Source organism: Sparus aurata, chromosome 5 (genome assembly GCF_900880675.1).
Source record: "Sparus aurata chromosome 5, fSpaAur1.1, whole genome shotgun sequence".
NCBI classification, from domain to species: domain Eukaryota; kingdom Metazoa; phylum Chordata; class Actinopteri; order Spariformes; family Sparidae; genus Sparus; species Sparus aurata.
Window position 1 is genome coordinate 7398431 of NC_044191.1, and position 27120 is coordinate 7425550.

The window sequence follows — 27120 nt, forward strand, 5'->3', positions numbered from 1 at the left end:
CCCAGGGTCTGATGTGATATTAAAGCTGTATCACTGTTGCTACTAAGATAAGTCCTTCCATTATATAATCCTTCTAAAACACATGCTCATCAATGTAAGGCCAGCTATAATCCAAAATATAGCAGTGTTTGCCTTCCCCCAGATAAACGGATACCTTGTTTGTTTTTTTCCAGAAAATGATTAGAAAGAAAAGCATTGAATCAAAGCAGGTCACGATAGTTCATGCTGGAACTGACAGCTACAAAACTCCTCTGATACTTTGAGGCTATCAGCTGAAAACTGCTCAGCAAGCCAGCTCTCATTTCGTCTTTCTGTCTGTTTGTGAGCCCTGACCTAAACAGGAAATGCCATTTCATTAAAAGCTGTGGGAAATAAAGCTGTATTGCCCCAGTAATATAATAATGTGACAAAGTGAGAAATAGCTCTAATGTTATATCAAATTTTGGCAGCAAAATCTCAGACAAGAATGGGAACAACAGCAGCAATATTCTCCTTTATTAAAAGAAGGGACTTTGTGTCTGTGAGAAATGCACCGAATGTGATATAGAACATTGCTCTCTGGCAGCTGTGGCTTATTTTTATCCTATGCTTGACTCTGCAGTGCACAACAGAAATCTGCCTTGTATCGTGTAAATCCATTTTGTGGCTGTCTATCTGTCTGTATAGTTACGTTCTCTCTCTTCTATGTCTTTTTCTCTGCAGGCATTATAATGGTTTCAAGCCTCAATTATCTTAGTGACTCGAGCCTAGAGCCATGATTGAGTCATTTCTGTATTACTATGTGGCATGTTGTAGGCTCCTCTATATAGTGCTCACTTTATTTCTATATCAAGACCGAAGATTGAACCATTAATATTTAAGACTTTTCTTTCCTCAGTACGGTGGAGGGATTATCTAGCCCATCCAGTCACTGCTGGAACATTTACATTCATCATCTTTAGTTTAAAATCCATGGATACTGAAATTTGTTTAATAAGCTTGGGTATTGTAAAGCCCTTGAACAGAACTCCATAATGCTCCTATAAAACACTGGAATTCGCACAAAACCATCAGGGTCCCCATGAAAGTCAAATCCAGACATAACAAAGCTATAGGGATCCTTAAAATAAGCATACCCTCCTCTCTCCCTCCATACCATCCCACAGGGCTTACCTCGAGGAAAATTGGCTGACAGAAATGTGACATATGTCTGGTTAGGAGGAATATTTCCCCTTAGTCTTCTTCTGTTTGAATAAATCTGTTTAAAACCTCCGGTGCCGTCAAACTTCCTTGCTGCAATCCCCCAGTCTTGTAGGACGTGGGGTAATTCTTTGCTCGTACATGATCCGAGTTTGTCTGTTTTCAGGCAAAAAGAATATGCAAAAAACTTCTGCAGTATGAATCCCTACAGTATTTTTAATTATCCGCTGCACTTTTGAAAATGTTAAAGTGTAATTTTTTTTCTAAGTATGAATAATCACTCCTCCAAGACAAAATATCTATATGCATTATAAATTCCATCCTTTTCAGTTTATTCTCAGACGATACTACCTTTTGGTTGAGAAAGGTCAAGCAGTTTGTCTGTGTGTGGTGAAATGACTGTTTCTTTCATCACTGGTGTCACAGACAGCTGGATTAAACATGACGTTACATGTTCATCGCTCATATTTTCCTTTTACTATGCATAGCCGTATCTGAGACTCATCACCAACCTTTGCAATCCTCTGTGATATGCATAGCTATTGACCAGTGTTTGTTGCTATCAAAAGGTTAGCTTAGGATATCAAACAAGTGTGTTGTTGTGAACTTCTGGAAAGGTTATTCATGTTTTCCACTGAATAATAACCTTATATTTGCCATGCTCTTATCTCATTCCTTTTCTTGTAAGGCTTTTTTTTTTTTTGCACAACCAGCACAGGTATCTGTAAGGAGAGTGTTTGTCACATTAATTTGTGCAATGTCCCCCTCTAGAAAGGACTTAAACTGAAAACTTATTTAACCGCAGTTCCCTAATCTCTCCCGACAGATGTAGCTATAGGGCCTCATTTGAAAATCACATGTTTTGAGGTGCCAGGAAATTATCAATGTCAGCTTGCAGACAGACCCTTCTCTGGGCAAAAAAGACACATATTTGGTATTTTTTTCCTTCCTCATCTCTCTTTTTCTTAGGTCCCTTGCCCATTTTCTCATTTCTTTTATTTCTTTCAAGACACAGTAAATACTGAGTGATGTGTTTTCCAGAAATAAATGTTTTTTGGAGACCAGTACTCGGCAGAGTAGATACCCAACAATGACACTGCAGACCAGTGCCACCATGGAAAAATCAAGCCAGTCAGGCAGCTGCAGAGGAAGCCTTTTGGTCACACACAACACCTTAAAGGAAAACAGTCACATTCAACAAACCCCATCATGTTACTTAGATGTTAAGCAGAGCCGAGTGTACATGAATTTCGACACTATGTTTTACTTTAACTTATATTTTCACTGTTTTTATACCCTGCATATTCGACAACAATTCACCAAATATCTGTCTTTTTACTTTTTACTTTTGCAGGTTTGGAGTTTGCGTACTCTGCGGCCCCCAAGTCCATGCAGAGTGCCATCATGGGGCTCTTCTTCTTCTTCTCTGGGATTGGCTCCTTCGTGGGCTCCGGTTTGTTGGCAATCGTTTCCCTGAAGGCAATTGGCTGGATGTCATCACACAAAGACTTTGGTAAGAGTTACAGCAGCTCGTACACTCCTGCAGATATATGAGTAGTCCTAGTAGTAATCCAACAGCAAGATATAGAAAATGTCACAAAGTAAAGCAGCTATAATCTATATCATTATAATAACAACAGATGGAGTAAAATGTGATGTAATGTGAAAAGGGTTGCTTGTACCCACACAGTATAATCAACTGACGCTGCTGTTTCTGTCAGCCTGCTGGAGCATTATAGCTTACATTAAAGATAACTGTACTGTTTTGATTCACCCTCACAACTCTCACAGTGTCATTTTCAGCCTCTGCAGGCAGCTTTTTTCAACATAAAAGCTCTAAAAACACAACCTGCTCAGCACCAAACAGACAAGGTTAATTGGTGAACATAGTGGAGCTTTTAGGTGCTAAGGAGACACATATTTCTATCAGAGTTGAGTACAAACAGACCTAAAAGAAGAGGGAAAATTTTAGTTTTTGTCAACAGGTGGGGGCATCAGAAGGGCACCTTCAAAAAATGGAATCTTGTTGTACTTGCTGGATGTGTAAAGAGGCATCTGTTAGCTCACAAAGTTCACCATGATCAAATACAACACAACATTACAGAATCAGTCATTGCAGGTTTAAAGTTTATCATTGTTTTAAATGTAAGCCATCATCATTTTATACCACTTCCCATAAAAGTAGTGGCATTATCGTGCAGGCATGCACAAATTGTGATGTCCTGGGCCAGTGCCGATAACAATTTATTTTGCTTTTGTTGTAATTTATTCACTCCTGTTTTTGTTTTACCTCTACTTCTTAAGGAAAATTAAGAGGGTTACATTCTAGTGCCAAGTTCTCTTTAACTTTTAAAGAGGGGCAAATCATCCTAGCTGGAAACCTCACAAACTCATGGTTTGTGCATGTTCCAAAACATTATTGGTACCCATTTATGGAGCATCAGTGATATCGATAAGGTGTCTGCACAGAGCGCAAAGGATACTAAAATACAACACCCACCCCAGTCAAAGCCCGCCCACACTGCTGCCATCTGGCAAAAAATACAGACGTATCCACTGCTGTACCACCAGACTACAGAGCAGCTTCATTCCTCAGGCTGTGAGACTCCTGAGCTCCTCCTCAACACATCATAAAAAAATTAATTTCCTTCCGTAGCATTCAGAGACTACAACTTGTTTTTTGTTGCAAAACCTAGTCTTGTAGAGTGACAATTAAATGAACCTTGAAACCTTTTGTGCAAAGGAAAAAAATAAGAAATAACTGAGTGTTTTTTAAATAATTATGCTCTTCATTATACTCTCTTTGAAAGAGCAAAAATAGGATCATACAAATGAATGAAACAACCTTTAATTAACCTTCCTTTAAATAAAAAATATTTTGTTTTTGTTTTTAGCCTCCTAAACAACAACGTATTTACATAGCATTACAAAGTGATGACAGCACAAAACACACATCAGCATAGCTTTGGGAAATTGTGTTTGCCATTTTATCGATGCAATGATTAATTGGTGGATCAATAGAACAGTCACCAAATCAATAAATAATTAGAACAATGTATATTTACAGCCCAATTACAGTCATTCCATAGCAGATGCAGATGTAAAAACATGTAGTATTATATAAACAGTATGTTTAGTGTGTCACAAACAGACATGACTAGAACGTAATCAAAGAATAAGCTGGTCCTTTAAAGTGCTCTCATGCCAGCCTCTTGTTATTCTTTTGAAGTTTCCATTAGTGAATGACTTTTCAATTCAGGATGCCGTATTAGAGACCACAAGTGCAGCAGAGCAACATCTGCCACTGCTGTTTGTGAATATATCTAACTTTATTTAACCAGGAAGTCACATTGAGATTAAAATCTCTTTTACAAGTGAGAGTCTGCCAAGATAGGGTCAAAACTAGCAGTATGGATGACATGACAAGACAACAACATCATCATCAAATTACAACAGCAGCAGTAAGAATAAAAAAATAAAAACACATTTCATAATACAGTGCATGGACAAATCCACAATATTTAGTCATTTGTGAAACAACTGCAGCTGGCAATGAACACTTCAATTATTCTGCATTCGAAAATGCAACAAAATTTGCAGATTAATTAATCTTAATTGCAGGTAGGCCAATACCAGACAAAAAGGCAACTAGCAGCAGATGCAGACCTCCTGCCGTTTAAAGTTAAGAATGATGCAGCTCTCTGCAAAACACCTTCAGCACAGAAGTGATTGAGCTTTACTCATATAGTTTTCTTGGGGTTGTCCATAATCCTCCTGAACTGAGCATTACAGTTGTCAAGCCTGCTGTTCGTGCACTATTGACTTTGCATATCGACTAAATATATGGACTCATGGAAATAGAATTGTTAGTGATGTTTCAGAATACAAAAATTCATTTTCCAGGGACATACTTTAAGAATTATCATATAGCTCGTGCTGATTTAAAAACAGCTTAAAGACTGATTGTCGATTGGATGCAGAGGGTTGGGGGGGGCGGCGGCAACACTCTGTGCCGTTCTCTTGTTTAAAGAGTGTTTCCCATAATGAATAGACATGTCAGATGTACGACAAAAGGTTTGTGTAAATCTGTCCGAGTTGTAGGATAAATAGCATAGTGGTGGCAGCATATGGACTGGCTCCCTAGTAAGATGAGGCTCCCAACCCAGATGCACTTTTCCCTGAGCATGCGGTAAATAAGCCAACACTGTAAATTGTTTACACACAAACACCTAATAGCTCATTAAAACAGTGTGCCGACAGGTCAGGAAGTACTTTTGATGATGTTAGCACTGGAAGATGCTTGGCACGCTTCATAAATCCATCCTTTTCTCAGCCTTGCGTCACTCGAGGGGCAGTTAAACTAGAGCCGGATTGCCTGTAAGACTTCTTTTTGCTTTCCAAAATAAGTAATTTAAAAGGTGAGCTGCAGAAGTGGAACAAAACATCCTCCTGGCCACTGATAAAAGACACATAACATGAAGCTTAGCCACTAAGTGCGCTCAGGAGTCATGCAGTGTATTTTCATGGCTTTTTTTTTTTTTCTTCACATTTTGCTGCATGTTAGTTTTTATCTCACGGCTCTCTAGGTGGAGATGATTCAACTTATTTCCATGGCTGCAGGCAGAATGGTGTGCAGTAAACAGCATCTTGGGTGAGCTTTGCTAAGTCGTACTGAGCTGCAGAGGCCTGAAGACAGATGAGCAACATTAATCACAGGCTGGGGGTCTGATTACGTAGCCCTGCTTCTCTTAAGTAAAGCTGTCCCTGGAGCGTTACATGGGGACGGCACTGCTTGTCTGGCATCATGATGGTAGTTGCTGAGCTCTCCTGTCCTGCTGTTGGGCCATCTCTCAGTACACATTACATGACAAGTGTCATATGAGTCCATTGAGTTTGCTCTACCTTACAGTGACCAGTTGGATTCAGAAACTGTGAAATTAAACTCAAAGTCTTGGTTTGGTAAAGATGTCAGGGGAAAATAGGGAATGCCCACATCAGATACCAAATACCCAATTTCTTTATTCTGATTTATTTTGGATAAATGTTTTGTTCTGTTTTACAGAAGTCATGAGTTGAATGTTGACTATCCTTTTAATATCTACATTGTTCACAGCAATTCTATTCTTTCTTATTACTGCTTTTATCTTATATCCTGCACTGCATGACTCAGGGAGATGTTCCTTGAATCTTGAATCTACCCCATATGACACTGAGCTCTGGAGATATAGGGTCATTGTGTAAGCCAGATAATTACAACATTCTTTTTTCCCTTCCTCAGTGAAACTTATTAAAGGGAAACTAATGGAGGAGAGAAAAGGGTAGGGGTGCAGTCAGATAACTGTAGGATGTTTATTTTTTTACCCTGGTTCCCTTTGTTGTAAGCATTTGAGTTAGATGTATGTTAAAATTCCTTTAGTTTTAGTTTTAGTTAATAGTGTTGCTGTTTGCACATGTGTGGTTTTATTAATTGAGTGTGTCATTTTGGTGATAATCTAATAAGAAGGAAGCGTAGAGGAGTATCATCAAAATCAAAATATAGCCAAATGCAATATGCAATTCAGAGAAGCTTCAGTTCCTTTGTAAAAGGTAAAATGTGTGACCAAACAGCATTGAAATCAAATACTAAAGTGATGCAGAGATGTTGTGTCTGATAAATCTTGTTCTCTAGATCTAGAAGTAGTAAAGAGAACATTATCAAGGTGCAGACCCCAACAAATCTCAATCATCAAGATTTTAATATTTTTATTGGTTAAAATCAAAATAAAAAATGAGAATTTCCAGTAATCGTGACTCATATCAAAATTTTAAAATCTATCAAAATAATCACATATAATTATTGTGCAGCCGTGGAAACTCTCAGGTCCCAATGCAGCCACTCGGTAATATATTGGTTCAACTGCTGTCTCACCATATTGTGCATAATAAAACACTTAATGAGCAAATTGTGAATTAATTTTATATTTAAAATACAAAGCAACATTTTTTAGATAATCCTTAATTTAAACTGCATGCACAAGGAAAATGTATAAAGGCTAGAACTGTTACAATTATTAAAACTGATTTAAAAGTGTAGTCCAGATGTATTCAACTACTTTTTTAAGAAAGGCCAGTTATGAGTTTCCTCATTTTACACTCCCTGTGTCTTAAAGCGTTGCACTTTTTTTCCTACACATTTTCAGAATAGAAAATGAAACAATACAGCACATGAATAAAACAATGTACCTTTTTAATCCTTCAAGAAGGTTGTCAGTTAAATGTTTGTACATTTCCCTCCGCTTTAACAGCTTGGTTTGAATTCTTAAAATTGAATAAGGGTATTATTTGTGATTAGCAACAGACATAACTGATGAGCCTATTAACAAAATGGTCAAAGGACCGGAATGAGGTTGTTAAAGGGCCACCGTTTGAATCGGGCTTTAACTCGATTGGGCAGAAAATTGATTTCCTGTTTTGATTACTGATTCACCACTTTTTAAGCAAAAACATCACAAAAATTATATCAAGATTCAGCCTCAAAAATGTGAATGTTTAATCCGTAATGACATTCATTTACAGTGTTAGCCCAATTATTGTCATTCGTGACAAAAAATTGGGTTGCTGGCCTTTGAGCCATAATATAAATGACTCTATGAATACATGTTGCATAATATGTATGTAATACAACACGAACATAGCCAAAATAAATACTGCTTCTTCAAAGTCCTTCCATGCCCCTCTTGTTTCTGAGGTTAGTGGCTTTCCCATTTAACAACCACATGTGCTGGTGAAAGCTCATGGCATCAGTGTGCACACAGTGATGAAAATGATTATAACAAAGTGTTTTAGCCACATCTGTTCTAAAACTTAGTGAGCGTTTGTGATGAAATTATGGATCCTTCCTATCCCATAGCACATCATTTCCCTCGTGTGGTCACATCTGGTTGAACAGTCATCCATCACAGCCTTTTATTTGGTATTTTTATGGGCCTGGATTTACACTGTCTCATCCTTTCCTGACAACAATGAGTTTTTTTTTAAAGTCACAAGTAAGTCAAATATCAGCCTTTCCTCTCTTCACTGGCATTCTTCTTTACACACAAGGTTTTTGTTTCTGGAAAATGAAAGGTTTTTGTTCACTGCTGTGGTCACATGACAGGAAATGGCTTCTTTGGCCAGTATTCAAGTCCTGGCAGATCTTATATTAGATGTCTAGGACGTGCTGAGCCACAAGAGTGAGCTGACATTCGCACATCCTGCTCATGAAGTGTTGGATCACACTCAGTGAAATGTCAGTGTTTTAATGGGAGCCTTTAATGTCAGATCTGGCAAATTTAACTCATGTTATGTACGAAAGGGCTCTTTTTGTAAATGTCATTTTTGCCGCATGTATCAGACATGTCAAAGGTGGCAGAGGGCAGGTGAAAATAGTTGGCACATTGTGGCTATTTACAAAACTTCAGCGTCAATCATAAAGTTTAAACGAGCAAGTGGGGAGCCGCAGTAATAACTATATTTATAGCTGAGACAAACATGCATTGATTCCCTCTCTGATTTCATTCCGAGGATGGCATTGAATGCATTGGAGCATTAAAAAGTTGGGTCATTGCACTGAAGGTCTGGATCAATTGATCCATTTTCAAACGTTAAATTGATATTGACCCGTTTCATCTGGACTCGCATGGTCTGCTCGAACCCACTCGCAGGTAAAGTTTATATCACTGAGATATTAGAAGTCTGACCCCTTCTGTAGGGGCAGTCGGTGTAATCACAGTCGTGTCATTTACTAACTGTCAAACAGGCCCGCAGAGGTAAACATGTGGAACTCTCAGAGAAAAACAGTGTAGCAGCAAATACCTCCCTCTGATCACATAGAATTTGCCTTTAAAGGAACTGTCAAATATTTATGGGCTTCATTAATGTGTTTTACAGCAAGTCCTTGTTTAGTCTTTTGCTGCTGTAATTAGCATTCCATATTTTCTTTTAAATGCTTAGCAGCCAAGTGGGCCCTGGGGGGCGGAGGCTGAGCGGAGGAGGCAAACCCCAAACTTAATGTAAAATGAAATTAGAGCAAGAACCATTAGAAAACTGAAACCTTGCACAATTTTCAGCACTGCTCCAAAAAAAGAGATGTTTGCTCCTTTGCCAGTCGTCTCTTTTTTTTCATTCCTCGGTCCCAGTTAAGCAAGTCATTTTGAAATCTGGAACAAAGGTTGAGAGCCAGTCATCTGTCAGTATAATCTTAAAGCCACAATAAAACATTCTCTCTAGCTAAGGAGAAGAAATGTCCTAAACTCAGGATTTGTTACATGCCTCATACTGACATTCAGAAACTGCGAAGAGCCAACTCATGAGAGTGTTACTGTATATCCTGTGCTTATTTTCACACGGTCCATGTTCTTCTGTAATCCCATCATATTTTACCAAACACTCTGGATGTTGCTGTTTGCGGCCAGGATACATATGTCTTCAAAATAATTTGTATGCTGTATTTCTTACTTTTTGTAAGCCATACTGCTCTGTTAATTAAGACTGCAGAGGCAGACTCTTGAGGTGAATTATCGATTTGAAAACACAAGTGCCCTTGCTGCGGATGCACTTCCCTTTTCCTGCTGTGCTCTCCTGTCAAGCACATTGTTTTGTACTTCATGAATTATTCAAACACTTCTTTTGTGTTTGATATATTTCTCACATTTTAAACTTTTGACCAGATTAGGATGACAACATGATAAGATAAATCTGTGATGGGGGTCAGAGTGTCAGGTTTTCCATTTGCCACTCATTTCATTAACGCTCTGGCAGCACTTCAGTCATGAGCTGGCTCTCTTTTCCTAGATCAAAGGTTTCAGGCTATAGAGATGGCCTAGTGCAAAGAGCACTGATGAAGAATCACTCCTGTGTGATACATCCTTTTATCGAGGTGTTCTTTATTCCCCTCGATTTCTAATTACCCACAAGAGCACGCACACACCAGAGAGGCTAGAGAAAGAATTATTTATATACACGATGGTGACATTATAGAGTGTGATCTGCTCCGCTGATCACAAGTGATCATGCAAAGCACTGGGATCACTTGTTTCAAATGAGTTAATTCTGTTCTTTGATCAGTAGGAAAGGACGCCATGTTAAATCATGTACAAGAACATGAAGGTTAGCTGATGATGATTTGTGACACTGCTGCCTGTAACACAGTGAGGTGGATGTTAGGCAGGCCTTTGTTGTGTAACACGGCAGATGTGTCTATGTGGCAGATAAACTATATTGCCAGAAGTATTCACTCACCCATCCAACTAATTGAAATCAGGTGTTCCAATCACTTCCATGGCCACAGGTGTATAAAAGCAAGCACCTAGGCATGCAGAATGTTTCTACAAACATTTGTGAAAGAATGGGTCGCTCTCATGAGCTCAGTGAATTCCAGTGCAGTACTTTGATAGGATGCCACCTGTGCAACAAGTCCAGTCGTGAAATTTCCTCGCTCCTTAATATTCTACAGTCAACTGTCAGTGGTATTATAACAAAGTGGAAGTGATTGGAAATGACAGCAACTCAGCCACAAAGTTCTAGGCCACGTAAAATGACAGAGCGGGGTCAGCGGATGCTGAGGCATCCTCCAAACTTCATGTGGCCTTCAGATTAGCTCAAGAGCAGTGTGTAGAGAGCTTCATGGAATGGGTTTCAATGGCCGAGCAGCTACATCCAAGCCATACATCAGCAAGTGCAATGCAAAGCGTCAGTTGCAGTGGTTTAAAGCATGCCACCACTGGACTCTAGAGCAGTGGAGACGCGTTCTCTGGAGTGACGAATAGCACTTCTCCATCTGGCAATCTGATGAACGAGTCTGGGTTTGAAGGTTGCCAGAGAACAGTACTTGTCTGACTGCATTGTGCCAAGTGTAAAGTTTGGTGGAGGGGGGATTATGGTGTGGGGTTGTTTTTCATGAGCTGGCCTTGGCCTCTTCGTTCCAGTGAAAGAAACTCTGAATGCTTCAGCATACCAAGGGATGTTGGACAATTCCATGCTTCCAACTTTGTGGGAACAGTTTGGGGATGGCCCCTTCCTGTTCTAACATGACTGTGCACCAGTGCACAAAGCAAGGTCCATAAAGACATGGATGAGAGAGTTTGGTGTGGATGAACTTGATTGGCCTGCTCAGAGTCCTGACCTCAACCCGATAGAACACCTTTGGGATGAATTAGAGCAGAGACTGAGACCAAGGCCTTCCCGTCCAACATCAGTGTGTGACCTCACAAATGCGCTTCTGGAAGAACGGTCAAAAATTCCCATAAACACACTCCTAAACCTTGTGGAAAGCTTTCCCAGACAAGTTGAACCTGTTATAGCTGTAAGGGGTGGACCGACGTCATATTAAACCCTATGGATTAAGAATGGGATGTCACTTGAATTCATATACGAGTCAAGGCAGGTGAGCGGATACTTGGCAATTTAGTGTACGTTTGTAAGTTCATGCAGGAGTTTGCTTTCAACTTCCGGTCTACTCATCCCTGTTCTACGAACCTGCTTCATGAAGAAATGTGCATAAAAAGCAAGTATAAGAAAAGTATTTCTGCTGCAATTGGAGTCAAATTAGTTCTTTCCAGGAAATGATTGGAATTAATGTAAAATGTTGGCCACATCACAGTATATCCTCTGATCATCATGATAAACCACTAGGATGGCTGTAGACTCCCATCAACCCCTGATATTTGCATTGCCCCTCTGTGCCCAGCACACGGTGCATAGCTGGGTGATTCTTTCAGATTCAAGTGGCACAAAGTAGTGGGGGGAAAATGGGCTTTACAGTGAAAATAGTGTCTCAGAACAGCGTCGGTTTCCATCACAACATCAATCTGCTGCAATCTGCTGATTTTATTTACAACATCAAACAAAATACTTAAAGCAACTGTGAAGTAATATATATATTTTTTTTTAAAGTAAGCAAACAGTTTTAATGAAACACTTCTCAGCCAGTAGATGTGATTTAAGGTGGTAAATGTGATAAACCTGCAGCTTCAGATTAGAGAAGTGCCATGCGACACTGGGCTGCTACCAAAAAAAAAAAAACAACACACATTCACACACTTTGGACTATTTGGATATAACTCTGCATTCTGCTGTTTATGAGAGACATTGGATTACCAGAGCTCAATAATCCTGTGCATCACAGCATCCCTTCCAATTTATAAAAAAAGTAAAAAGGTTTATTCTTGAAACCTGTTACAAAGCAAATACCACACATTTTCTGATATGGTGTAACCACCAACAACGTGAAATACAGTAGAATTCTGACTGAATTGGCGTCAGTCTCCTTGGCCAACTTCCACATCGTACTAGAAAAAACCACAGCAGCTGCCTCCTGCTGCAGGTTTATGGTCTGTGTGTTCACGTACTGCTGCTCTGCTCAATCGAGACAAGATTTTGATATCCAGCACAAGCATCTCATACATAATAATCACCAGATCCTCTGCATATATGTACACAGATCAGCCAAAACATTAAAACCACTGAAAGGGGAAGTGAATGAGACTGATCCTTTTCGTTATCATTCAGTGGTCTACAGGGAAACCGTGTGTCTGGGCATTCGTGTGGATGCCACCTGACAGGCACCACCCATTTAGAGTAATCACATCTCATCTCATCTCATGACAACAACACTTCCCGATAGCAGTACCCCCCCTAGGAGTAAAGTGCATCCTGCCACCCCCAAAAAACTAAGGAATGGTTATACTCCTCTTGACTGCTGTTTGCACGCCAAACTGCCCCACGCCGTAACTCTATTCTCATTTGATATGTATTCCACATCAGCCAGCCTTTTTGCACTTTGCACTTTTTGCACTTTGCTATCCAGCTCTGCACACCATTCCAAGAGCGATTCATGCCCTGGTTGTGTTACTGTAAAGGGTGATGACCTCAGCTGTACGGTGTATTTGAATTCTTCTTCCTCTCTGAGCCTTAAAAAGTTTTGGAAACTACGAAAACAACTGCTTGATAAATATCTAATCCGTCTCATTTTGAACGTGTTCCAAAATCAGCCCACAAAAAGCCAAAAAGTAAGGTGGTTCGATGCATTCACTCATAGCCACCCACACACACAAGACAAAGACACACACACACACACACACACACACACACACACACACACACACACACACACACACACACACACACACACACACACTAATTAAAATCAGGCCTGCTCCTCTGTCTCTGGCTCTTTATTCAGTGTGACAGCTCCACATGGAGACGCTTATAGACGCTGTTTAAAGGGAAGACGGCAGATTGCTCTGGGCCTTCATAGCAACTCATTTCACGATAATGTAGGATGTAAGCTATAGGTATCTCTGTCCACTGATGAAACTGTGCCTTACATGGAGCCTGTTACATAAATGGAAGGCATGTTCCTCAATGTTCTGTTGCAGGAACAAAGATTAAATCCTCAGTTTTGCTCTCCTAAAACCAGGTCACCCAGAAATGTCTCTTTGTCCGGCAAAGTAGTCTTCATTCTCCTCTTATGCTGTTCACTATAAAGTCAACTGGTGTGCCAAGAGGCCACAAGCTGCTCTAATGCCAATCCAATTGTCTCTGTACTTGAACACTGGAGACAATTGGACTGTCATCAGCTTTGCCCTTCATGTAAAACCCTAGCGAGGAGAAAACAGGATTTGTTTAGAGCTTTTCTCTTGAGCTTGGTTGCTGAATGAGGACAACCACTTCACTCAGCAGGGCAGCACTTGTTAAGACGGTTAACGTTGAAGGCTGCTCATGCTCATGGTGACCAAGCAGGAAAAATGGGTCAAGGATGTCAACAAATAGCATTACTCAACATTTTTAAAGGAACAGTTGGAAATTCAGTCATTATCTACTCTCCTCCACGCTGATGGAAAGTCGGGTGACGGTTTGGAGGGTTGTAGCATTCTCCTTAACAACTAAAGAAGCTGGGGACTTGTTTTAAAACATTATAAACAACCACAACAGATCTCCAGAGGCTAAGAGATGTCACATGATTTGAAAGACATTATTGACAACCTCATACGGTGGTGGAGCCTTTGCACCCACTTCAGAACGGGTGTGCACTATTGCATAGCAGCTACACTGAAGATTTCTCCTTAAAACCTAATATAGACCATGTTTCACCTGTCAGTACGATGACTGGAGAAATACAGTACCTTTACATTAATCACTATGGTATCTTGTTTACCCTACAACCTCATGAACAGATTATCATAATAATTACAAAAAAATATGTTTAATGGCGCATTGATGTTCCGACCCCATTTAAGATGGTTTAAAAAAACACTGTGTCCACTTGGTTGAGTTGTCAATTCGGGAAGGACATTTGTAAAACGGGAAATTAATCACTTGATTTTCTGTTATCAGCAATTGATGCTGGGGGAAAAAGGAATGATCAGATGATCAAAACTTATTGTGGTAAATTGGGGGTAACTAAAAAAAAAAAAAAAACCCTTCAAATACCGGTATATAGCTTGATAATTACCACCTATTAACTTTACTCACTTTACTCACTCTCAATCAGCATGTGGATAATGAGTGAATTTTCACTTTTGGGTAAACTGTTCCTTTAGGGCTAGAAACTTACCGTGCCTAGTTCTGTCAGTCTCAGCGAGTCTCCCCCTTGTACACAAGTCATGCAGCAGATCACAGTGGAGGCATCAGTTTATTTTTTCCTCGTCTTTATTGCATCTCATTCCCATGAGGAAACAAACCTTCCTTTCATACAGATGAAAGACTCCCTGGCTCGAATCACAGCTGAGCGCCTGTACTGCTTGTGTTATTTCTGATTCCTCAGTCCCACATCATCAATACAGCCTTTTTGTATCGACGGTGAAGAGCAGGGTCAACTGTCTTCACTTTCAGAAGGTTTCACACTGTGGTGAGATGAGAAGTAACACGCCCCTCCACTGAATTCCTTATTCCTCACAGAACTGTGTTTCTCTGCCACGCTCACTTCAAGCCTTTCTTTTATGTCTGACAAAAACACAGCAACCTGCCACATTAGCAAGCTTGTGGCCATTTACCTTTCCCTTTAGTATTCTTTTAACATGTAGTACTTTGTGATAAAAGAACCCTCCTGCTGTCCCAGTACGAATATGTCGGGACTGGCTCTTTTGTTTTCCAAATTTGCATATTTGTCATTTTGCCTTGCACCCCCGAATTTTCATCAGGATGGCAGTCTTGCCCCTCAGCTCCTTCTGATAATGTCCTTGTGTTCTCTCTTTCCAGGTAATATCAATGAATGCTCTCTGCACTACTACTTCTTCCTGCTGGCGGGGATCCAGGGCGTCACCTTGCTGGTCTTCCTTATTGTTTCTGTCAAGTTTGACAAGCAGAAGAGCAGAGCGGGAAGCCAAAGGCAGGGACACACCTCCTCTTGACCTCGACATGTCCCATACCCCCCTCGCCACACCTGCCTTCTCCAGTCATATCGCTTAGTGCCCAAAGACCCTGACGAATAGGTAATGAAATCCTACAAAAGCTTTAGCTTTACCTCTTTCAGAAAAGCCACATGTGATCCTGGCACGACTTAATATCTCTTATTTATGTTTATTTTACCTTTAAAAGTGGAGACTCGTTATCCTTTTTTATAACTATAATGGTTTTAGATCGCTGTATGACTGCACAGGTACTGCTGAAAGAAATGCAGGAGCCATGTTTGAATCTCCTTCACTCCTGTGTGTTTACTCTTGTTGCCTTTCTTTGATCATTTGCACTTGACATGAGGAGTGGTGCCATAAAAAATACAATATCTAGGTATTTTATAATCTTGAAGAATACTCGTTTTTTAAAGTTAGAGTTTTACTTCCTGTTTTCTAACGGTCTTATTTTCTGACTAACCATTTTACTGACCCGATATTTTGTCAAACTGACTGTTTAAGTGATTTATAGACTTGCAAACCCTCATTCCAATAAAGTTAGGACACTATATAGAACATAAAAAAACAAAATACAATGTGTTTTGCTAAACTCAATTGAAAAAAGTCCAAATACAATATATTTCATTTTTACCTCAGAAACCTTTTTTGTAAATAAATTCTTATTTTGAATTTGATTAATTGTATTCTGTTTTATTTGCTTTTTTCCACATTGTCCCCTCATTTTTGGAATCAGGGTTGTACCTCCACAATTTAAAATTGGGCTATTTGTGCACTAAATATACTTGAATGTTTGCATAATTTCTGAATAACAGTTACATGTGTTGGGCTTCAAATACCTAGGTAATAACATATCTGTGATTGCATTAAATGGGAAATTTGTTTTAAATGAATAGTTAACACGATGATATAAATGTGGTTATTATTTACTAACCCCCATGATGAAGTTTCACATTTTACGAAAAGTTTCTGAAGTTTTAACAGCTAAACAGCTTGGCAGCATTCTCCTAAACAACTGGCGTAAACCACCAAAAAACCTAATCATTAAATTACTCCATGCAGCTCGTCCAGTGTAATCCAAGTCTCCAGCAGCCCTGAGATCCTACATTGTTTTAAAAAAGAGGAAATCTTCACTGAGGCTGCAAAGCTAGAACAACTAGGCCACACCATGTATGCAGTGGGTCTGTGAGCTCGAGGGCGCCTTGAGCATATAAATAACATCTTTTCCAATTGATTTAAGCTCTTGTGGCTTCTGGAGACTTGGATTATGATGGATGAGCTGTATGGAGTAGTGGTGCACGATATTGGAAAAAAACTAAGATAACTAACTATGATTTGGTTTGGTGTGATTTATATTGTGATATAAAAAAAATCATCCAGATATCCTGAACAGCTTTTTTTTTTGCAAGAAAAAATCACTCTAGTATGATGGGGCTGATTTTGTAGTGGGATGATTTTTATCAAACCAAAGCAGGTCATGCTGTGTTTGATAAATTGATCAAGAATGATTGAGGCTGACAACCATGTATTAGAGACCCATTAAATTGGACTAAATCATGCCATATTAGACAGATTTCTCTCAAACACTAGTCATGGAAAATGAGAATCGTGCCAGTAATAGCATGACATGTTTGAGTTTATTTTCCTTACTTGAAATTGCACAGGCACACATCTGCATGTTGATGCTGAAATGACATATTGCACAGCTCTAATTTGGAGCCATTTAATGTTTATTTTGGTTGTTTTGTATGTTTTAAAGCAAGCTACACCAAGCTACTTTAGTTGTTTAGGAGAATGGGAGTGAGTAGATAGCTACCAAATTTTCAATTTTGGATGAACTTTTCCTTTAATGCTGGATGGTATTGCTGTCAATGTTGAGACAGAAGAGGGCTATGTTTGAGCAGATCCCAAATAGACTCTGTTTGGCTAATCTGATATTCAAATCTAATATTGAGAGAAAAAACGATCTCGGACAATTGTTTCCCTTGCCTGTGATTACATACTGTAAATCCACATAAATCCGCCTTAAATCCTCAAATAGCTCTATACATGAATAATAAAAACTCCTCGTGTTAAAAATACTCCATGTCCCAGATGAAGCTTCACAGCAGTTTTTACATTTCTGGTCAAGCTGCAAAGCGGCACGGCTGCATGACAAACAACTAATTAGAAAGTAACCTTAAGCATAACAGGCAACCTTGAGTTAAGATCTTAAAAACATCCACTGCATTAATGCTTGGATCGTGATGAAAAGGAGTGCTGGAAATGAATAAGTACAAATGAAAAATGTAACCCATTCACATTGACATCATATTCAGATTTAGAGTTTCAGAACGAAATAAGCCACAAATTTCACAGTTTTTGTTGTCAGCAACTTTCTACAGTGTTATCACAGCTTTGCAGCTTTGCCAGGACATATGTTGTTCTTGTATTTATAAGACCGTGATGCATTTATTTTAGCTTAGAAATGTGTGTGCGCGCGTGTGTGTGTGTGTGTGTGTGTGTGTGTGTGTGTGTGTGTGTGTGTTCATGCATGTGTGTTTCTCAGAATAGGTACAGCACAAGGTACAGACTTTTATTAAAACAAAAGACCTCAGGGCTCAAGCAAGAGCATGGAGTTACATAACACTCCAGGAAATTTAAAACTGCCTTTCAAAGCACAGAACAGTGTTTATCCTGTAGTGTACATAGGTTTGATTTGCAAGAGCTCATAAAAAGCAAGACGCTATCTCAGTACAGATGGTATGTGATGCCTGTCTTTTGTGATTTTCTTTTGTGTTTAATTGGTCAGATAAATGGATGTTCCTTGTTTTACTGCATATTTTATGAATATATTTTTTGGGGGGGGAACGATAATCTGTTTTCACAATGCAACAGAACTGGAATATTGTTTCGTGGTTATGTTTTTGGCCATTAAAGTTTATTAAATGAGAATTGGGTTTGTCATTTTCAGCCTTCACCTGTCACTTTACATGCTGTCTTATTCAATTTAAAGCTCTCATTTGATAGGGGTTATGCAGTGCCTTTACAGTGCCTCTGAAAGCATTAATCTACAGGAGTTTAAACGCATTTAATTATTTTCTTTTTAAATGTATGTTTCCCACCTTAATCTAAAGAAGAATATGGGAATATGATATATGTTTTTAATGTAAAAATATTCCTACAGATGACCTGTAACTGCCCTTGTTAGCTGGAAAACACAATGTTGTCCACATCGTTATTGTCTTACATGGTGCAAGTTTAAATTGAATAACAAAATCACTGGAAATTAAGACTGAAAGAAATATGAATTTTCAGTGGCATAACATTTTTTTAGTTCTGTATGTCCTTATTTACAATAACTTTGTGCTTATAAGAAATTTAAAAAAACTAATGCTTAGGTGGAAAAACAACCATTCAGAGATGATGCATCAATCTTTTATATGATGGCCTGCAAGTGGATCAGGGGAGAGGAGAAAGAAGAGAGAGTAAGGTCATGGTCTACACGATCACTCATTGGCTATTGTAGGACCTAGGATGGGCATGGAAGTTAAGTTCTGCTCAAATGAGCTGTCAATTAAAATGGCTGCCAGGACTGCTGACAGGTTGTGCAGTCAAGAGTTACATATACATATAAATGAAAATTAGGGGCCTTTTTTATTCTAAACTAATATATGTTGGAGTTCACTCCTGTGTTCACAAATCTTATTTATGTTTACAAATATGTGTCAGGAAACATTAATAACTTGGAGTGATAACATGTTCCAGCCCTGTATTTGAAATTCAGGCAGCGGAGGGACCCTGTTGTTTACATGTGAATCACGAATAGTGACTTTAAAGCCTGCCAGAATTCTTTCGTGATTAGGGTTATGGTTTGTTGACCCTGAGGGAAAACTCAAAGTAGAGTGCTTAAATTATTTATATTACAAAACAGGCCCTGAGGCATGCTGTTCGGAAAAAAGTTGCAACCACAGAGGTGTTAATCCTCATTTTGCATTCCTATTAAAGACGGCAGCATATTTCTTCTTAGTTTCATCAGACACAGATTGAAATCTTCACGTCATCACAGATCATATTCTAATGCTGAGCCCTCCCAGCCGTGAGGTGCGGAGAGGGCCATTTCCTGCTTAATTTGGTCAGAGAGCCCATACTGCTGTGACTGAGCTTGATGTTTGAAACCAACACAATGCCTCTGGGTTATAATTCTCGTGTGGCGGCTTGTTTCTCATGTCGAGAGAGATTTCTGACACATCCAAGTGGTTATGGAGGCAGAATTGCAAGGCAATAACACTGAGATATATAGTTTAGGGACAGGCCCCCGAATAGTTTAAAATAATTTACTGTATAGGATTTAAGCAAACAGCAGTGCTTTAGAGAGAACCTCTTGCCAACATCTATACCTGCTACTGTTTGATGTTTTTTGAGCATGTTCTTAATTTGAGAGAGTATATTTTAAACCATGTAAGTTGCATGTTCAGTCTAGGATATCTAAATGACTATGGGATGGATCACCGTCCATAAAATTTGTTACAGATCTTCATGGTTCCAAAACTATGATTTCTGAGTTTTGATTATAGTTTGATGTCACCCTGACATTTCCTTGTGGCATCACTGGCAGGTTAAAGGATAACTCGATTGATGCATTAAAGTGTGTTTACAGGTCTCTGGCTTTGTCTGCATATGTAAAAAAAAGAAAAAAAAGAAGAAGTAGGAACCTTTGTGGCGCTACTGTTTTGGAATAATTGCCTCCAGTGATGTTGCATTGTGGTTATTGTTGGCGTCACATTTTGAAAAGCAGCATGATGCACTCCTATAACACATAATGGTGTAAAAATCAATACAGCACAACCAGAGATAAACCCCTGTGTTTATTCAACACATTCTTCTTCCTTAATCAAAATCTGGTGCCTACATTACCCACAATGCAACTTAGCTGGCGAGTGACATCCCTGAATGCAATTTATGAGAGTGCATGCAGCTTCCTCTCGAGCCACAAAAGGCTTTATGCTAAGTTTCTGTTTGGTTTACATACAAAAACACTTTGACAGAAGCCCAGACGAAAGTGGCAAGTGAGATCTTTTTTTCCCTGTGATCCATTTTTCTAAGTTCTAAAATGTTTTTCATGAGTGAAATTCCTGAAAAAAAGATTTATGTGTGCAGAACCCAGAAGAAAAAAAGATTTATGTGTGCAGAACCCAGAAGAAAAAAAAAATCAAAAGGAAAGTAACGCTCATACATCGAGGTGTTTTCTTTTGTGATAATCCATTTTACCACAAGAGGCTGACCCTAAAATATGATAAAAAAAGCTTATTTTATTTATAGACCTTACTACTTTAAAAGCATAAATTATGATATTTCTATAAAATACTTGACTTGGAATTGTGTGTGCATTAACAGAAGCTTTGACCCACACAAACAAACATTTTGGAGACTGTTGTCATAAACATTCAGAACAGCAGTGTCAGTTGTGTGCTTGCACTTCCGTACTTCAGCTTTTAGTCAAGTATAATTATTTCATAGACCTTTCAGTTGTAAATACGTCAGCTAACTCAAATCTTAAATCAATATTTCCTGAGTGTCACCATCACAGTCCCCTCCCCCAGAGCACAGCGGAGAGGGCGGGACTTCACGTAGTTGTTGTGTGTGAAATTGCTGCAGTGGACACGAGGGAGCTGTCAGGCGCACACTGTGCACTCGGTGTGATCTGCCGCACAGACCGCACTGGAGATGGAGCAGTCCCCGCACACACTCTGCCTTCTCAGCTCACCTGGTACATCCTCATCACCTGCACATATGGATTATATGATTTTTCAAAGCCTGGAAATGAAGCCAGTGACCGCTCTTGACTCGTCACACCCCATATCCTCACTTTGAGTGGTCATCATGATGCAGGCCAAGTTCACCGTAACTCAGTGTAACTGAACAGTGTTCAAGTATCAAATGTCCATTTTCCAATGATATCCCAGGCTGAGGGATACCACTGTGTACATGAAGCATTCAGTCTGATCGCTGTAAACCTAGAAATACCGTGGTGGCGCTCATGTGTAATGCTGATGGATGCATAGACTTTCACTGTCCTCAGACTGCTAGGACAATTTGAATGGAATAATTAACACCATGTGTTTTTCAACCTCCATCTCAGTCACATACAACTCCTTCTGTGTGCCAGAAATATGAATCTTCTTCCTCTTAATGTCCTCATGTCCTTTTCACAAGCACAAAACAGATTTGGACTTCCACAAAAATACTTTTTTGCCTATCTTCAAGTCCGTCACTTTATCAATACAAATTTCAAGCCAACTCAAACAGAAACACTGAAGGGACCAATTGATAAGTTCATCATTAATTTTACATTGAATAAAGGTCTTATCACATACTTTTATAATAGCCTCCAGAGTTGTAACCAACACAATGTTGATGGGCTTGTGAAGTGATGGGAGGAGGACCTTCAAAGTGTATAATAAAGATGCTTGGGAGGGATGTATCCAGACCATTCACTCTCTGTTTCTCAGCAATAATTTTAAAGAAATACAATATAGAATACTTCATAGAAAGCACAGGACACCTTATGTTATGAACAAAATTGACCCTAATAGATCACCATTGTGCCTTAAATGTAAGTTAACAAGTGGGACATATATACACTGCTTCTGGAGCTGTCCAAGAATATCAAAGTTCTGGTCATGTGTATCTAAGGAAGTGACAGCAATATTTAAACACAGTAGTAAACACATGTAAAGATTTGGGCCAGTTTCTATTGGGGCTGCCACCTTTGAATAGAGTTATGGATGTGAAAAGATCAAAATTACTCAATAAATTCTTACTTTTGGCCAGAAAATGTATATTATTTAATTGGATTAGTGAGAAACCTCCCACTGTAACTCAGTAGTACAAAGACATTTTTAGAGTTATTCCTATGGAAAGACTAAGTGCCAAATTAAAAGGAAATGACGACACTTTTACGGACGTATGGCGGCCTCTAATGGATTACCCGCCTAAGGATCTAAGTGAAATTATCCAGAGGGGAAACACTGGCAAGAGAGAATGAATTATGATGAAGAGAGTAAGATTATAGTATGATTAGTGTTTTTCATCAGATGCATTTACCCTTTCCAAAGGTTTTAAGTTCTAGGTTGAAAACTTTTAAGACTCAGAAAAAAGCAAAAAAACAAAGATTTAAGTGTTTATCTCTAGGTCGATTATGTTAATTGCTTAATTAAGACCATTTTCCTCTGTGCATGCCAAATAATGTTGTCTCCTCCCTACTCTTCGGGGGCATGTGGCAATCCAACATAATCTACAGAATGTTAAGCTGCTTTTAATTGTATTACTGAGTCTTACCTGTGTAATGAGCAACCGGCAGATGCTCCAGAATATGTTCCTCCAGTAATTGGAGGATTAGGGAGGTATCATCGTGTTAATTAAGAGATAAGCTAATGCAGACACAATGTTTAAGAAAACAGCCAAGGAGACAAATCACCCATCTCTAAGTACTAATTATCCGCATTTGCATAGACCTAATTATCTTATCTGAGCGGTCGGCATCCCAGAGCATTTTCTGTCTTGGACAAGAGACAAGTTGTTATACTCAGGTTGATCTGTTTTTAACATGCTATCTCCATAAAGGCATGCTGAGGTGGAGAAAAATAAACATATGTAGTGTGTCTTCCAATCTCCTCTACCAGAAAGTCTGCTGTTCTTGTCACGACTGTTTTCGACTGTGACGGCGGGGCTAGGACGTCATTCAGAGAGATGATCTGTGAAATAAGCGACCGTAAATTGGTTTAACGGCATACATCCATCTGGATTTACAGCATCAACCTTTGTTATTATGTGCAGGACCTATAGTTTAGAGCATCTTATTTGTACAGAATGGGGCTTGACTCCCATAAAACAGTACAGGTATCAAGATAAATCTATCTCAGACACACTGAGGAATACCATTCTAGCCAGGTGTATCTCGGTAACCCTCTGACCTTCTGTTGTTTCCCGGCAGGCAGAAAAATGCCCCAGCCTGTCTCACAGTCCTGGCTGATATGTCGCTCCCCTGTGCACAGTGCTCCACTAGTCATCCTGGGCTGATATATCTAAATGACATGGTCGGCTGCTCACTTTATGCTGCTGAAGGGCTTCACTAGCTACTGTAGTTGTTTGTTGCCTTTGGGTGTTTTGAGTTATCACTAACACATTTTGTAGTGCAGATGTTTATACTGTTGTGTGTGAATTTGTATTCATATCATATTGTGAGAATCAAAACCTGATTGTTCCCTGCTGTTGTGTGGAGGCTTACTCTTTCTGGGGACTTACAAACTGGTCCCCTACGTTACAATGTATTAACGGGGTTTTAACTTTATGGAGATAAGGCTAATGGTACTATGGCACTATGGTAGACTAAAATCTACAATGGTTTGATTTTAACTCAAATCACAAGACCTTTTGTGCCATAGACTTTCGATGTTGTTAAGAAACCCAAAAAGCTGGGACACTGTTTAAAAGGTAAGTAAAACATAATTCACATATTTTTGGGTCATATTAAAAGCCACACCATTGCACTGACATTTTTCTTGATTGTGTCTCTTTATAGCACTGTAATTTAATCCCAGGCAAACATCTCATCTCATCTACGCTCCAAAAAATTATTTCCCCAAAACTTTGACTGTATATTTCTATTACAGATTACAGAATTTCCACATAATTCATTTACATAAGTTCTACGTAAAGTAAATCAATTAATGCAAAGTATTTCTACAATGTTGAAATTATGTGAATAAATTAAATAATTTAGCCTGCTTAAATGGAGTTGATGCCATTTTTCAAGTATTATACACAAAAGTAATGCAGTACATATGGATTACTTACGTTAGTAAATTACATGAAAATACTATATGTAACTGAAATACATAAAGTCGTACACACTGGGGCATCAGCTGTGTATAGAAGGAGAAGTTCACCCAAAAAAAAACCAGAAAAAAGAATCTACTTGCCCTTATGCTGATAGAAAGTCAGGTGAAGTTTTGTACTTCACAAAACATTTCTGGAGCTTCACAGGAAAAAGGCATTGCAGCATTCTCCTACACAACTGAAATTACTGGGGACTTGTTTGAACCGTAAAATAAAACAGGAAAAACATAAAAGATGAGCTGTTGACTGAGACCACTAAAATCAATATTATGTACAGTTTGACCCTTTTCCAGTGGGCGCATGTCTTCTTTTTTACTACTTTAATGCCACACTGCCAATTTTACTTTCACTGTCATTGCCAGTACTATTTTTTTGTGTTCATTTTTCGTTTACCCTTGTTCTTAACGTGTCTTCTATTGTATTGTATTAGGCACCGTTTTCTGCAATTACCCCTTGAACACTTTATATTTTATATATTTCATTAATATTTAATACTCTTATCAACTTAAACTGGGCCCAGAGTTTGACCATGGCTTGGGGTACCAACTGATTTTTAATGGTTGTTAACTATTGCATTTTTGTAGCAATCTCTGGCATAACGATTTCCTTCAGGAAAAACAAAGTTTCAGTATATCTTTTCTTATCTTAAAATGTCTCCATAGAGCTGATCCATTATAATCCAAGTATATGGAAGCCCCACAATTGATTTGAAAAGACGTTATTTACACCCTTTTTTAAACTTAAACCTTCACTGTTGTTGATAAACTAAAAGTGTTAGCTACCCACCGTCTGAAGTGGGTGCATGAGCAGGACAGCAGCACTGAGGGTGTACATACAATCACTTTGAGTTCTCGGGGTTTCCAAGTTTTTCCAAGTCCCCAGCTGCCCCAGTTCCTGTGACACAGAAATGTTTCCATCAGTGTGAGGGTGAGTAGATAACGACTTTATTTTCATTTTTGGATTAAGTGTTCTTCTAAGTTTAAAATAGTCCCAGACAAAATCATGTTTAAATCCTTTTTCAGTAACATTTGCTAAAATACTACAGTGCCCAGCTGTTTTAATAAATGAATGATTGTATACATTTGTGAACCATTTATAAAGATCTGCAAATGGCCATTGGAAATGTCGGTGAGTGATTAATTACAGAGATATGTGTAAACACATTGTAGGATATGGTGTTTTTGTGGAATTTGTTGACAATAAGAAAGCAATTCAACATTGCAAGGTTATAATTAGGTTTAGGTCAAGACTGCTCTGCTATATGTTGTCAAGAATGAGCCCTTAAAAGGCTAGTGTGATAAGTTGCTCTATATGCTCTGGTGTTTGTCTTCCCACTGGTCAGGTGGGAGATTGTGTTTACAAGACACAGATTTGGCACAAGGGTTTTGTTTGTGAACAATGTTGTCCCTGGTTCCCTGCGGCTCCGTCTGTAGAAATTGGTCAGAGCGTAATGTCACGCTGACCTTGTCAGCTGCTGCTTCTTTCCTCTGCGACTGCGTGTTTGTGCATGTTTAGTTGCTGTAAAACTGCTGTGAACTGATTTAAAAATGAATTCAAAAGAAGCAACATAAATCAAGCAGCGAATAATCAGTTGGAAATTGCAAATACAGAGCCGGCACATTAGGACCACAGGGAGCACAGCCAACCATTAGTGAGAGTTTGTTGGTCTCACATCATCAATTTAATTAAAAATCCATTTAAGAGGGAGGCCTGGGGAAGGCCTTTTCTTTTCCTTTCAGGGAAGTCAAGACTTCAAGGCCAGCAAAAATGAAACTTGAGTTACCAAGAATGGATATGAATACAATCATTATATCTCCTGTGTCACGTCCCGCAGATATATGAACATATGTCTCTGACCTGAGCCCAAGGGGGGGAGACAATGGGGCTTTAATGGGCTCCACTGTTCCGTCTTCACTACCTGGAGAGGTTGGAGACACCGATGGTGGTCACAGAAAGAGAGTCGCAGTGGTGTTTTAATTACACAGCACCCTCCATCAATCATGCCCCTTGTGGCTGACAGTTAAATCCCTCCCAGACCTGCGGGAGCTCTCTTCGCCCTTCACAGTCCACAGGCTGAGCACAGCAGCCATGGTCCCAGCACACACTGCTTTGAACCCTGCTTCAGTTACCTGCAGCCGCTGACAGAGCCACAGAATAAGGGGAACAACACAGGTGACAGCAGATCGCAGCACAGTTAGATAATTTCGGGACGGAGCAGAAATACAGAAGAGAGGGAGCAGGAGTGTTTTTTTCTTCTCTCTGTGTGTGTGTGTTTCTTTTTTTTAATCTAGTTTAACATTTAAACTGATGTAGACTATTGCAGATTTGGAGTCAGATGAAAAGGTTGATACCATTATCATGTTGCTGTACTACTTAGCACACAGACTGGTAACATAATCTGTTACCTTCAGACAGAGCAAGGTTAGCAGTTTCATTCTGTTTCCAGTCTATGTACAAAGCTAAGCTTAATGACTGCTGGTGCTAGGTCTATATTTACCACAGCAACATGAGAGTGGAATTATCTTTCTGAGGTTAGCTTAGCTTACCACAAAAACTGCTATAAATAAGACATAAAATATGAACTGGTAAGATTTTGTGGTGCTGGTAGATGAATTGTGTTACCTTTGGACAAGGGCTGCACATTATCACAATTTCTCTACATGGTTATCGAGACTGAAATAATTCAGAATAATGA

At 39.1% G+C, this 27120-nt stretch overlaps 1 protein-coding gene across 1 annotated transcript in view; it reads left to right on the plus strand.

Moving 5' to 3' along the window:
• The window catches only part of slc15a4 (solute carrier family 15 member 4), a 36343-nt gene extending 17864 nt beyond the window's left edge, over positions 1-18479 (plus strand). The window contains exons 8-9 of the mRNA XM_030416534.1: positions 2534-2692; positions 15397-18479. Coding sequence (XP_030272394.1) covers positions 2534-2692; positions 15397-15548 — 311 coding nt within the window. The 3' untranslated portion in view covers positions 15549-18479. The remainder of the gene's footprint in view (positions 1-2533; positions 2693-15396) is intronic.
• Positions 18480-27120: the final 8641 nt, after the last annotated feature.